General features: G+C 44.9%; 1 protein-coding gene across 13 annotated transcripts in view; it reads left to right on the top strand.

Moving 5' to 3' along the window:
• Positions 1-14,879, top strand: part of CAMK2G (calcium/calmodulin dependent protein kinase II gamma) — a 121,653-nt gene that overhangs the window by 80,171 nt on the left and 26,603 nt on the right. For all 13 annotated transcript variants that reach the window (XM_056350762.1, XM_056350760.1, XM_056350763.1 and 10 more), the window contains 4 exons: positions 1,689-1,811; positions 3,976-4,059; positions 4,722-4,764; positions 12,283-12,323. In XM_056350762.1, coding sequence (XP_056206737.1) covers positions 1,689-1,811; positions 3,976-4,059; positions 4,722-4,764; positions 12,283-12,323 — 291 coding nt within the window. The remainder of the gene's footprint in view (positions 1-1,688; positions 1,812-3,975; positions 4,060-4,721; positions 4,765-12,282; positions 12,324-14,879) is intronic.

The following is a 14,879-nucleotide window of genomic DNA, read 5'->3' as shown; positions in this document are numbered from 1 at the left end:
CTGTACTGATGAGCACAAAGGTCTGCCTAACCCCTGTCCTGGCGCAGTGGCTTCCTGAGTGAAAGGAAAGTGATGTCTTGGTACTTGATAGCCTGAAATGGACTTGTGTTCTCTTGCCTTCCTGCCCCCCTTGTTTTTGTGTTGCCTGTTCTTATTTGAAGTGGTTTTGCACTAATTGTATCAATGGGGATTTTCAAAGCACTTCAAGGTTTAAATGTCTTAACTGTTCCTGTAAGTCATGAGGAGTGAAGTGCCTGATGCCTCCTCCCTACCTGTTGTTTTTGAATCCTTACCGATAATGAGCAAGTTCCAGTAGATTCCTCCCCTGTTTTGCCTGGTAGAAAACCACTCGTTTTCCTGGCGTACCTGTCCCTGGTGTCCTTACCCGCCTCCTCGAGGGGTCTGTGTGCGCTGCACTGGTCTGTTGTCCTCTCCTGACCATCGAGGAGGTGCTGGCTGTGCACTGGGCTTTGTGCTGTTGGGTAGGGGCTTGGCAAGGTGTTGCCGTGAATACACCTCCGAGGTCGGGTGGGGGCAAGCGTCCTGGTTGGAAAGCGCAGTATCGTAATTTTTTAGTAGTCTCTTGTGGCGTTTGCCAAACAAATTGTGTAATGCCTTGCTGACGCCTGAGAATGCAGAAATGAGATTATATGCAAATCAGATATGGTGGGTGTATTGTTATGACCCAAGTGAGCAAAGCACAAAATGCAGGAGAAAAGAGATGGGATAAACTTTTTCAAAATACTGTAGTCCCATAAGGAAATGTTCTCGGGGTGGATCAGTCTTTCCCCTCCCTTAAGGACAGGGCACTTGATCCAACAGCGCATTTATTTGTGTTCTTGAGTTCACCTGTGTTTGTACAGTAGCTTCATAAGTGAGACGTACTGCATTCAATCTCAGCATGCTGTCATCTAGACCACATGCAAGCATCTGGAGGATGGTGTAAATATCTTTATCATTACTGGAATTATAGGAGCGAGCAGTTACCCTTCATGGACGATCAGCAGCTAAAGAGATTCTTTACTTTGTTTCCATGCTTCTGTATTCCCACCCACTATTACATCTCTCTTGCTCCCCAAGTAATGATTTCTGGTATGGTGGATGCCTGCTAACGACTTACTGGTGGGTTGCTACACCAAAGTGACTGGTATTGTTCCAGAGTATTGTGCTTTATGGTGGGGAAAGTATACCTGATGGGATGTTCTGATGTTCTCTGTTAGCGGTTTCAGCTTTCATGAGCTTTTGCTGTAGTTAAGTGTTTGTGATATTGCATATGCTGTTACGGCTTTTTACCATGCTAGAGAAAGAGCAAGGTGGGGTGGAAAAGGCAGTGCTTGTGTTTTTCATGTCAGAACTTGGTTAAGAAGATCTGTGACTACTTTTTTGACTGTTAACTGTGAAAGAAGTCCAAAGTTCTGTATGATTCCTAAAAGCTTTTAAACTGTTAATCTTCCTCCCTGTATCTGGTGAATGGTACAGGTGTGTCCTGCTGGTTGGTACCATTCGTTTGCTGGATTCTGTACAATTTTTGTTCAGTATGGTTTTTGACAAAAATTGATGTTTTTTTGCAAATGTGTTAGCCCTTGTACCAAAAGGGCAAAAGCTGGAATTCAGCTGTGTAAAGAGGGAGAATCTTTTCTGCTAGTAGAAATTTTAAATTCTTCATCTGTTCCTTCTTCCTCTTTCAGTTCCCATCACCTGAGTGGGACACTGTGACTCCCGAAGCAAAGAATTTGATCAACCAGATGCTGACGATAAACCCAGCAAAGCGCATCACAGCTGACCAGGCTCTCAAACATCCATGGGTCTGTGTAAGTGTTTTTCCCTTTATCACAGATTGATTTGTGGTGTACCCCGAACTCCCGTGTCAAGAAGACTTACCTGCAGAGGAACCAAGAATATTTTAAATATTTCAAATTGTGATTATTTTTTTTTTGGAGGCTGGCCTTCAATAAGCCGCCTTGGTCATGCTGTGGTGCTTTAATTGCCACCATAAGGAAAAAAAAGATCACTTATTTAGAAGTTTTGTAAATGTCCATAGTTTCTGCTTTCCCCCACATCTCCTCTTCAAATCGATATAATCCTAAAATGTCAGTTGGAGCTTGGCATCAGACAAAATATTTTAGGATTATTTTGTTCTTTATCTCTACTTCAGTTTATGGCATTGCATCTTTGCAATGTTGGAACATTTCTGCTGTGCTGCAGCTTAACTGGCTGGAAACTTGAAATCAGTGCAGTATCCTTTTGCTCTTGTGTGTGTGTAGTTTCTGACTTGCTGGACCCCACACATTTTTCATCTTTTGCAAAATTGACAAGGAAGTCCCAGAATGCAGCTAGGAGCGGGCATGGGGAGGGCAGCAATGGTGTACTTATATCCTTAGTTCTACCTAAGTCTGACCAGATGCTCTTGTAATACCATAGCATGCTTCTGCTTTCTAGGATATGTCTAGTGTGTTCCTTTGCTCCTTTGTTCTTGAGAATTAGTAATTTAAACTTACTTATGTGAACATCTGTGTAACAGGAGTGTGGTGTCTGCTGTAAAGTGATGCAAGTTCCTTGGAAGTCAAAACTTCACGCTAGCTGAGAGTTTGCATCTGGTTTTGGTTTTTTTCTCCATGCATGCTTGTAATCAATAGCAGTTCCTGTACATTTAACTTTTGTCCCAATGCCTGTAACCAAAGCTGTATGTATTACGATAGCTTGGTCCCTGTGGCAACATAATATGGAACAGCCCAAGAGAGGCTTTTGCCCTCTGAGTTATGGGGAGTTCGATTTCACTTCGCAGCCATTTCAGCCTTTCACCCAACCTGCCTTCTGCTGGGTCTGTTGTTTCCATTTGCTCGGCAGTCTCTCTGTATGCAACATAACATTTTCTTTCCGGAGATGTGTTACTCCTATGAAGTAAATGTGGTAGGAAATCTTAAAAGTTTTATCAGGGACACTGAGCTTCTTAGCATCACTGAGCTCCTGAATTACGTGTCCTGACTCTTGTAAGCCCACGTTGGATGACTGGACATCACTGTCACTCCCAAAGAGGCTGGATGAACAGTGACCACCAAAGGTGTCAGAGGACAGTTTAGCTGTGTTCTCCCTTCACGCTGCCATGTGTACTGTAGCAGGTGACCAGCTTTGACAACAGGATCAAAGCAGAGGCTTCGATGAAGCTAGCTGAATGTGAGCACAGGTTACAGTTGTTCTGGGTATTACAGAATTTTTTCCAAGGGGGAGAAAGGTGGTGGAGGGTCTGTATGCACTGCTCTGCCAAGTTAGTAATTCACCCACTGTCCTTGTAAAGGCAAATCAGGCTTGTGGCTCTATGCAAGAGCAACAGCTACTTTGGCATTAGTCTGTGGTTTCCTCATGTGCTCTCAATGACTGGCAACACTTCTGGAAAGTTGTCTTTTTGCAGCTGATAGGATCCCAGTCTACTGTGGGTGACAGGTGTGCATCACTGGCTAAAGGTTATGCAAAGCCTCTAATGTAACAAAACAGTTATGTAAAACTGATGCAAAGATGCCAGGGCCTCTGCTAGTCAAGCACTTGCATTGAGGGAGTTGCCATGTCCAGGAAGGCTACTGCTCAGTGGTGTTCACTTACTGCTTGGAATTTCCCCTTAGAGCTGTAACTAATGCAACTCAGATCTTTTCCGTAGTGCCTCTAACTCAGGCCCCTACAAGTATGCTTGTTCATCTGACTTTGTTTTCTTACGGTCCTGATCCATTTGTGTGCTTGAGAGACAGGGAGCATTGATACGCCCCTGCAGCTCAGTCATACTGTTTCTTGGGCACAGTCCTGTAGCTGTCAACCTTGATTTAATGTCTGCTATGTTGGGAAAGTCTGAAATTGTGAACAGGTTGCAGTGTTTCACAGCCATGCAGTGGTGAGAGCTTGGCCATGTCCATTTGCATGTCACAGTTGTGTGCGAGTGGGTTTGGTTGGGGATGTTCTTGATGGTTTGCCATTCCTGTTTTTCAGCAACGATCCACTGTCGCTTCAATGATGCACAGGCAGGAGACTGTGGAATGCTTGAGAAAGTTCAATGCTAGAAGGAAGCTAAAAGTAAGTATATGTTAGTTTCTTAGTTTGCCTTAAGTTTGTTTTTTAATGATCTGAATTTGAGGTTAATGTTTCCTTAAGAACAATATTTTTTTATGATTAGCTCACTAACGTTAGTGAGGTACCTTACGTGGTCCTGCACACGGGTACTAAAGCAGCGTGTTGAGGAGCTGGGTAGTTTCTTTCTCCAAAGCTGTAAGTTTCCCATGCCTCTTCTGCTACCTTATCACCCCTTCTAGTTTCTGCGAGAGAGTCGAAATGAAGCAACTAATTCTTAAATCCTGGGGGTTTTAGTTCTGATCCCTCTCAGCCTCCCAGTAATAGTGTATCGGTTGCCTGCAGCCCGGGCCAAGCCTTTGGCCTGTGCGGTAGCAGCTCTCTGCTGCTGGGGAGCTGGGAAGCAGCTCTAACTCATGGTGCCATTTCAGATTCCCTGGCATACCCTGCAGGTCTTTAGCTGCCACTCCAGAAGGGCAGGACTCTGAGTGGTCCTGTGTCAGGTCCAGCAGCCACATGTGGGAATCCTGGATGCGCTACCACTTTGCAGGGTGGAACTGGGATGCCGCTGCTTTGGCAGCTGGCACGCTGTGCTCTGCGCGGGTCAGCCCAGCTCCTTTCTGAAGTGAGTGACACTGCCTGTTACCCTTGCTTTCTCTTCCCCACAGGGTGCAATCCTCACAACGATGCTTGTGTCTCGAAATTTTTCAGGTAAGTTCTCACTGTTCCCATCCCTTCCTTGGTTTTGTCTTGTGTGAGCGAGTCAGGGGATATTTTAACCATTTCGGGGTTGAGTAGGAGGGGAGGAGACATTCTCAATTTATCATGGAGTAGCGGTGGTCGCTTCGCTGTGGCTGGTGACTGGTGTGAAGTAGTAAGTAATTTGTTCAGAGAGGAGCACATGGCGCTGTAGTCTGGTACAAACCAGTAATGAAGTCAGCTGCCACAATCCTCTCATGATATTTTGTTATCAGATTATTTTTGGAAAATTCTGTCTGGCATTTGTTAGCTTTCCCATCTGAAACCAGGAGTCAAGAACTCTTACGAGGTAGCAGTGATTCCTTTAGACCTGAGGCAGGGACAGAGGACAGGTAGTAATATTGGTGAGAATAGGGACAAGAGCTCCTCGGGTATTGTATTACTTTGACTCATCAAAAATGGGTCTGAAGCATCTAGCTATTAGAGCCTTCCTTGGAGTCTCAGAAGTGGTTTTCATCCTTTTAAGCTTAATAACTGGTAGCCTGGCTCCCACCCAACTGCATTACGTAGTGCACTTACTGAAAATGCAAATCTCGGCATGCAAATCAGTGCTTTTTGGAAGATGATTGTCTTGGCTCAGCACATCTAGGTGATGCAGTCTTATCTGTGTTCATTTCCATTTGGGTGGAAAACCTCTATTTGCAAGTGCTTTTGGTTTATGGGATTGTTTGCTTTCTTTGCCATTTCTCTTTTCTTTTTTAAAAAGGGCAGTCATTGAATGCGTGAGTCAGATATATTTTTTATTACACCTGACTACAGTTACTTTCAAGTGCAAGTCTGCTGTATGGGTTATAGGTGATGATGAATGAAACGGAAGTGTATTAATTTCATCTGGCCATTTACTGATGGTGGATACCAATACTTACATTCTGGGTCATGTTACAATAACCTCCTAATTGGAATGAAAACCGCCATGAAACGATCATCCCAGCATTCACAGTGCGCGTTCATGCATACATTCTTCTGTGAAATGAAGGCAGCGTTTTTAACCAGCTGTATGGTGATTTAAAAAAAATAAAATTAAAGGATGTGAAATCAAGGTACAGTTAAGAGACAACCTTCAGCAACTTCAGAACGGTTTTTCCTCGATTCTTGCTTTCAGGTGGACCTGTGCCAATATGTCAGGACTTCTTGTGGCTACAGCAATTTCTCTTTACCGCATTTCTGGTAGTTTGGCCTTAAAGGGACACTATTTTTCTCCATTGTTCCAGGATTGTGCTATTACAGGACTTAAAAATTATACATTCTTTTCTGAGGCCGGTTCTGAAATAACCGTTTGAGGAACCGTGGCACAACAGCAGAGCTTCTGCCTGACTGTATGAGACTTCATGTTTTCTTGGGCTTTCTGCTGGTGTGAACCATTTTCGATCTATTCACACGATTCTGAAATAGTCAGGGTTTTCATTTTTCTAAAGCAGCAGTTTTAGATTCATTTTTAGACTGCAAATGTTGTCACTTGTAATGAAGCTGCAGAAGTGCTTGGGTAAGAAGATCTCCTGTGGCCCAGATTTCACGTACATGAAATGCCTGAGAGAAGGGTTCTCCTTAATGGTGTGTGACCTACACATCCACTTATTCCCGGAGCTAGTATCAAGAAGGAAAAGGCTTGCTCTGCTCATTCTTCTCTGTCTCAAGGGCTGAAGCTGCTGGATCCACTTCAGTTAACAGCTGAAGAGAAGGAAATCCTAGGTGGCCCGCAGTGAGTGCAGGGCTCTCAGTGACACTGGGTTCTGCTTTGAGTTTAAGCTGTGATCCCAGGTAATGAGACCCTCTAAAAAGATGTCCAGAAAGAAACAGTGTTAATTTAGATGCAAAGCATTTATAGCCTCTGTGGATAGTAGCAATTCCTAATATTTTGATGTGTTTTGAAAGCGGGGGATAAGCTACCCTTGTTTTCTTTGCAGGACTCTGTAAAATGAGCTTGACTTTCTTATTGTTGTTAGTTTCTAATTTACTTAAGTTTTTTAATTGCTGCCGTTGAAATACCTAAATCTGCTGGAATTGAAGAATAAGTCATGCTAACTGGAAGTAAAAAGTTAGAAAGTCCATGTGGGAGCTTTGGGTAGAGCTCAGACTTCTTCTGTCTTGACAGGTCATCTAACTACACTTGAAAAGTTCAGAAATAGCACGCGTTTCTTTCCCTAAAGGCCTTCAGGGATTTTTTTTCTCTAATTGGGTGACAGTGTTTTGTGGGCCTCTGAAAAGTCCCATTCCCAGCAGACAGGGAACTAGATTTATGAAGAGAGAAGCTTCCTCCTGTCTGTGGGTGAGATCTTTTTAAGAGCTGCTGCACAGATGTTTTGAAGCAAGAGGAAGATGAAGGCTTATGTGACCTCAGTGTCAATTAATTAGGCGCGATAGTACTATCTGCAGGAAATATGAGAAGACCTACTTAATCCTGTTGTCATTACCATCTTCTCTGTCATGCATTTTGTAATGTGGAGTTCCCTTATTCAGCAGTGTGGGTTTAGCTTGGGCAGATGGTATGCTCGGAGTCTGAGCAGTACTCTTGTCTTTCTCCATCAGAATATCTTACTTTTTACAAAGCAAAAAAAAAAGTTTCTGTTCATTTGTGAGTAATCTGTTGCTTGCTAGTTGCCTTTTGCCTCAGGTCAGTTCCTAAAGATGAAGGAGTTTGATCTGGCTCCTTTCCCTGCTTACGGTATATTCAACAATTTAATGTTGGCTGTTTGTGGTTCTTTTGCAAAGGTTGTGTCTGGGGTTAGCTGTAGGCTAGCTGTTAAAAGCAGATATGGTTGCCCTCCTTTCAGCATAAGTCAGGAAATTGAGACCTCGTTATAATAAGGGGGTTGTAGCTGCTGTCCACACTCTGGCAGGTATTCACTCAGCTGCGAGAGAGAGCATTGCAATCTGAACTTTGCTGTGGGATCTTTGGAGTCACACCAGGGTAGAGACAGGATGATGTGGGTGCTCACTTGTGGCTCTTGATGTTCAGGCGGTCCAAGCAAACACTGATCTGATCTGCATTCACTTACAGAAGTACAGTCAGGTAAATGAATTGATTAAGTCAAATGCAAGAAACACCTAAATCATCTTCCAAGAAGGAAATGTAAATTTATTACTAGGAGAAAAGTTGGCAGGGTTTTCAGAGATTCCTACTAGCTGCAGTATTTAAAGGCTCCTGGACTCATTTATGTAGATAAAACTGCTATAAACTGAGTGAAAGGATGGATAAAATTGGCTTTCATCTTAGCAACAGCCATTTTCGCAAAGTGCTCAGAAGTGGCTTTTGTCCATAAGTTAATTTTTATGCAAGACTTATAAGTAGACTACATGAAATTGTGACGCTGTTTTCCAAGCTGGATTGCAGCTGTGAATTTGGGGAGCTGTTGCTCAGCAAGCTTTCCCACTCTATGAAATTCCCATCTCTCAAGTGGGTCAGCACAAGTTCTGTGTGCTACCCTGTGTTCAAAACACATCCTAAGGCAGGTAATTAAGCTTTGTGCCTGCAACTTCTCTCTTTAACTGATGCTGAGCTTTTTTCATGGGAATTGTCACTGCTTGCTCAAGTCAGTTCTGTGAGAGAGCTGTTATGGCAGCTTGTGGCTACAGCTGGAATGCCTTGGTCCTCTACAGACCCTTATTAACTCTTTGATGTGCGGTTTGGGGGTTTTAACTGGATAGGTGAGGTTGAGAGAGGCTGGAGACAGATCCTGGGAGCAGAGTGTGTTCTGCGTATGTAAAGAAGGGCTGAATATGCCTGTGCATCTTTGGTGTAACCTGTACAGAGGCGTTTCTGAGCCGATTAAAGGTAGGTTGTCTTTGTGTTGGTCTCTCACTTAGTGCATAGTGTTCCTGTGCAGTTGCTACTGCAACAAGTTCCCATAGCAAGTCACTGGAGAATCTCAGAGAAGGGAGAATGCTGAGAGAAGCCAAAGTGTGGGCAGAGAACGCAAGGCAACAGCTCCCCTCTGCTCTGTTCATATGGCCACTGCTAGAGTGACTTATGTCTAAATAGCCATTGTGGCAGAGTTCAGCATCAGTCTTTGCTCTACCTTGTCCCTAATAAATAGAAGTTCTTGACGTTACACTGTGTTTGTGGGCATTGTTTGTAATAGTAGCCAACGGTGCCTTTTTGTGGCTATATAATGACTGTTGGTTGGCTTGTGGTGGGCCCCAGAAGTGACATCTAGTTGAGAATTAGGTTAATCTGTTTTTCTTTGAGCTGAGAATATGAGGATGACAAGCCACAACTCTATGTCATTGGTAATTCTGGATTGGTACGATTAAGGTTTTTATTTTAATAATCAAGTCTCAGCAAAGTCCAAAATTCTTCATGGTGTAAATGCTTGTGTTTAGAAGCCAGTCTGTTGGACTAGCATCATCGGTTAATCAGGCTTAGTAAAAGCAACCTCAGTGTTATCCCTGCATTGCAAAAGATACTCTCTGGAAGCTTAACCGAGTCGAGATACATTACTGAGGTTGGAGAGCCAGGAGAGGGCAAGCCCAGGGCAGGCTGGGCGGAGGGCTGCTCGCTGTGGAAGGGGAGAAGTGGGGCTGGCAGGGGGGGAGGCACTATCCATGGCTGTGTTTGGAGTGGATATTTCAGTTCCTCTTGGAAATTGCCTCCTCCACCACCTCTCCCTGGCTCTGGTACATCCAGAGTGTCTAGTGTTTATTGCTGATGAGTTCAGCATTAGGGATTTGTGTTTCTGCCAGGAGTGTGGTCCAGAGCCCAGGCTGTTTCCTATGGAAGCCAAAACAGAAATGTGGGAAGAGGGAGGGGTATATGAGGTGTGTGCAGGAGAGCCCTTTTGTATCTCTCTTCAGATTAATTGGAGGGTGTCTTCCTAATCCAGGAACAGAACTGTTCTTTTAAGTTACTGAGTTAGCAGCATTTGCCTTTGTATTGCTTCATTATCAAGGAACTCTTAACTGCATTGAGAAGAGGGAATTTAATCCCTTTAATACATAGAGGAAGTGGGAAGGATGGTGAAAATGAATACTACTGTCTCATGGCTGGAAAACCGCAGAGCATGAGTACAAGGCCATTTCTTGAACAGTAAAGGATCTGCTTTCGTGTGTCCTTGGATTTCCCCCCTCCTACTGTCTCTTTGCTGAGCTCCATGTTGGATGGTGCTGCCTGTCTTCTCATATGATGATTCTTCTTAAGGGAAGTCTTGTCTGTTGGTTGCTGCAGAATTTCCACCTGCATCCCGTTTAATTTCAGTCTCATAACACGTTCAGGTTGATCTGTGGGTGGATCTGCATGCCTCCCTTTTGTTTGAGGTGTTGGCAGTCATCTTTGCATGTGAACACGTTTCATGGGCTCTCCAGTTGTCCTTGTGAACCCCGGGATGATGCATGCACTAAATACAGCACAGAGCTAGTTTCCCTCTGCGGCGCTGGGATGCTGGCAGGCTGGCGGGAGAAGCGTGCGGTGCAGGGGTGCAAGCAGGGAGGGGGGCCAGATGGGCAGGCTGCGCTGGGGACACTGGGTCAGCTGGGCTGGGCTGCACAGAGTGAGTCTCAGCTGAATTTGCTTTAGCACCATGGGACGTGATTTTAGCTGTTTTCTGTCCATAAAGCTAAATAATGTGTGGTTCTGAGGGAACTGCAGAAAGTGTGAAAAATGTTGCTTCCCAGCTTCTTTCTGGGTCATTCTCGGGACATATAGTGGTACTGTTGCCTTTCTCTCATGGTTTTTCTCTTTACTTCAAGGATGTCCCATTTGTGAAAATTAAATTGCAGAACCCCTTACTCCTCCTCAAGTGTTGTGAGGCTGTTACAGTTTCTTGTTTTCAGCAGTTGTTGCGTGAGATGCCTTGGTGTATGTGTGGTATAAATGCTGGACTCCTTTTGACCCCATGGTTGCCTTGTTCTTCTCACTTGCATGTGGAATCAAGCTGCTCCTCGTCATGCCGCGAAAGTGGCAAGAACTTATCTGTTAGACTGAGTTTTGCAATGCTGTAGTAAATGTCTGGTCAGCAAAGAAACTGTTGCAGAGCAGATGAGTTGCTTGGGTCACTTTGCCCACCTTCACGTGTGCATGTTGGGGCACTGTGATTTGTTTAACATGTCATATTCAGAAAAACTCTGCGTAGGGTTCTTCCTGTGTTCTTGGATGGTTTCTGAGAGCAAGAATGAAGACAAAACCCTGATCTAGCTTATACTCGCATTAGGAAGACCAATTCAGAGATTAAGTAATAAATTTAAATGGGAATACACCTCTTTGTTGTGAGGAGATGCTGCAGTCATTTGCACTAGCTAATTTTGTCTAGTTAATCTGTATCTGTAGGGTCATGTGGTAAGGAAGGCAGGGTGGAAAATGCTTTTGACATAAAACTTGAACTTTCCTGGATATTACAAAAATATCTTTGCCTGACGTTGCTGCTTCTAGACAGAGACCGAGCACTTTGTGCGTGAGTTGGTCGGCACGTCTTTGGGAGTGAAGCATTTCAACAGCCACGTGAGCGTTCTCTTAGGATTTGCTTTTTCTCTAGGCCTCATCTTTGCTGGACCTAAAATTCAGGTCAGGTACCCAAACCCATGTTTCCCAGCAGCTGCTTAGGAGCGGCATATCAGCGTGTTAGTCCAGCAGGTCTCTAACACTGTTTGCAGCGATTGAAACAACTTGCCTGCTCATGAAGAATGTATTCAGCTGTAGTTTGTATCTGTTAAGGCTGTAGCTGGGGTCTTGCTGTTGATATTCATTCTCAACATACCAGTTCCCAGTAATAGATGGAGCTGCTCCGTCGCAGTCCCAAGCGTGCCTTCCAGCAGGCAGTTGTTGTGGGCTCCCAATCTGGCATTATCATGCTCCCGCTTCCCTTGCTAGTGCCAGTTGTTCAAGTTGAGCACAGCAGAGCATCTTTATCTTTCAGTGGGGAAATTCAGCCTCATTTCTGTCTCTCTTCTCACTCTCTCTTTTTAAAAAAATGATTGTCGGATGCTGCCTTTTGCACTTTTCCAGTCTCTTCCTTTCAGCTGTCCAGGTGTTTCCCCAGAGGAACGGTGAATAGCAGCAATGAGGAGGCCTCTGCATTATCAGTGCCCCCTTTATAAGCAAAGTCTGCGATGTGAATGGCTGCACTTGAGGGTAAAGCCTTTATCCTGTTGCAAGGGTATCTGGCAGATTCCTTTAGCTTTTCCTCCTGTAACTGCTGGCACTTCTGGATGGAGTCACAGTGTGTGAGTGGACATTTGAAATAGAGGAGCTCTAAAGTCACATTTCAGACTTGGTCTTCCTGAGATGGTGAAAATGGGAGTATTTTTGCCTAAGTAAGTGAACAGTAAACAGGACAGGTGACCCTCTGCTATCAGGATGAATCTAATGAGTGACTCAGCTTGTTTACCAGGTCTGTTCCTTCCAGAGAGGAATTAGCAGGGTGGTTGTCCTTCTGAAGTCCCATCCATTTTTAAGGGAAGTGGGGGTGGGGGTGGGGGGAGAGAGAGAGAGAATAAATAGTCTTGAAACCAAAATCTGACCTACTTATGCTTCTTTCCTAGCTGCCAAAAGCCTGCTGAACAAGAAGTCAGATGGAGTGAAGGTAAGTTCTTGCTTTCCCATTTTACTCTCTCTCCCACCACCTGAACAGAAGGCAGCCGCTTTCTCTGGTGCCTGCCCCCTTCCAGGGTAAAACCACAGCCCTGTCTTGCAGCTGGGATTGTTATGTTCAGTGTATCATTATGGGGCCCTGGGTGGGATCTTAGATGTTCCTTACATGCACCTTCTACATCACACAACCAGCTAAGTGCACTATTGTACCAGCAAGAATTCATTTTCCCCTTCCTCTGAAGTATGGAGCACTGGTCAATGCTGTGGATTAGAAGGACCAAGGACTTGCTCAAGTGTGACACATACCTCTGCCTAGTCTGTTCTGTTTAGTGCAGAATGCTTCTGAGTACTGGAATTGCACAGAGCGGTTGTCAGTGACTGCTGATACCTGGCAGGCCCCATGGGAATCTCTTTGTCTCCCTCCTTGGGCAGATGCTGAAGGTTGAGCTGGGAAGAGGGGTGGGGAAGGAGGAGCCTCCAGATGTTCATGTTTGGACAGAATGGAAGCGAAGTCTTGTGTTAGTTCGGTCCATACCCCTGAGGGACCAGCACTCTCCTGTTCCTTTCTGAGGGAAATTATTTTTCCCCACTTCCACTTCAGTCTTTGTGTGTGTGGTCATCCTTTAGTTCTGGAGGTCAGGCAGGCCATCCCCAAGGCAGTGTGGTGTTGCAGGTAGGACCCCTTTGCCATCTGGTACTGGAGGAGAGATACCTATGGGCTACAGCACTGTCTTCCCCTAGCTGTTCCAAAGGATAACTGCTCCCCATCTGGGAAAGTAGGGTTTGTTTTATTTGCTTGCATTTCCATTTGAAGTCCAAATCTTTTGCCACAGCTATTAGGCAGGATAGCTCATCTGGTTTTGCATTGCAAACCATCTTTGTTCTCCCATGCTGGGCGCTGACAGGCACACTGCAGGGCCAGCACACTTGTTCTCTCCTGCTTTCTTAGCCCTTTCCCATTGTAATAAGGCTGTTTCCAGAAGGCTCAAAATACAGGCAGTCTGCTGGGAAAAGAGGTGTTTTCAGAGGAGTCGTGTTTATTTTGGGGACTGCTCTAGTAAAACCTCCGTTCCTGCAGTTCTGCCCTAATGACACCCAAGTCTTCGGGTTTTTTTGACAAAAATTCTATGTGGCACTGCTCTTCCACTGCCCTAGGATTCATTCTTATATTTGAAATGTGCCTGCAAGGGTGAGCTTTTGCGCCTTTGCACATGCCTGCCTCTTGTACAGACATGCCTTGAACACATGCAGACTAACACAGCAAGCGTGTTTGAGTTGTCGCATCGATTGCTATGGAAAACATTACAGTAAAATCCCAGCAGAATAAGAGCGGACGATCCCAGATGTTGTGAACTGAGAACCAAGAGATACTTGCTTCAAAATCCCAATGTGGCAGAGGAGAAGCAACTGGAAAAGCAGCAGATAACAACATGCCTACCTAGATTTTGTCACCTACCTAGAAAAAAACGGCTTTCTTCTCAGGACTCTTGGTTTCCAGCAACCTCTCAGGGAGTGCTACAACTTGGATAAAAATCTTCCAGAAATGGACAGATGAAGTGTACGCAGGTTTTGAGGCACAGCTTCCTGGCCGTGTAGTGCAGGTAGGATACCTGTATATTAAAGACTTCCAGCTCCATAGAAAGCTTGTGGTGCTTGGTTCATTGAGAACACGGTGTCTTCGTGAAGAGGGTAAAGCTGGATTTGCTTCTCTAGCTGATTTTAAGTATTCTTCAACTCTTTGCTGTATATGTTGTTCCTGATATATTTAACTGAATACTTGTGATACAGGGGAAGGTAGATGGGACAGCATAGCATTCTCTGTACATGGTTAATGAGTTTGTCCTCTGGAACCTCTTCTGCGTGACGCTGGAGGCCTGCAGTCAAGGCTCGGCATGCAACTTCCTTGGCCCTGAGTGTCAGAGCAGTCTTGCTCTGCAGCATGAGCCCGAGCTGTGCCCACAAGGGGTGTCACATGCTTTCAGTCTGGGCTGAGGGTCCTCAGAAGAGTGCTTTAAGCTTCCCATTTTCCTGAAGCAGCATCTATCTTCAGGTGTGGCTTTTGAGTCCTCATTTCTATAAGCTTTAAAACTCAGAAAGATACATAATAAGAGAGAGAGATTATTATTGTTTTTAAAATGCGTCTGTTTCTTCTTAAAGCTGGTGTTTTGAGTAACCCTCTTGCTCCATAACACAGACTTTTAAAAGTACAGGTTGCTTCCCCCCATTGCTAAGTTTGGACAAGATGGAACACAGGTAGTGGTCTGTCTGTATTTGTAGTACATCCTTAAGACTTCTGTTGTAGCATATTTGTGGTTACATGCTTATCTCCTTCTCTACCCCTACTGTCTACGTATACGGTGGCTGCTTCCCGTTAGTCACCCCATGGAAGTGTAGCCTTTTACCACTATTTGCTTGGTGGAGCAGCACTGGCACACGTGGCTGCTGCGCAGCCGTCTCTGTGCTGGTCACTGGTTGATGGCCCCACCGTTGTGACCGACCTGCTTTTCATGGATTGTTCCTTACGCAGGAAACTTGTAGTTTTAGCCCC

The sequence above is a fragment of the Falco biarmicus genome, chromosome 9 (assembly GCF_023638135.1).
Source record: "Falco biarmicus isolate bFalBia1 chromosome 9, bFalBia1.pri, whole genome shotgun sequence".
Taxonomy (NCBI): Eukaryota; Metazoa; Chordata; class Aves; order Falconiformes; family Falconidae; genus Falco; species Falco biarmicus.
This window is presented reverse-complemented; position numbering and strand designations above follow the sequence as displayed.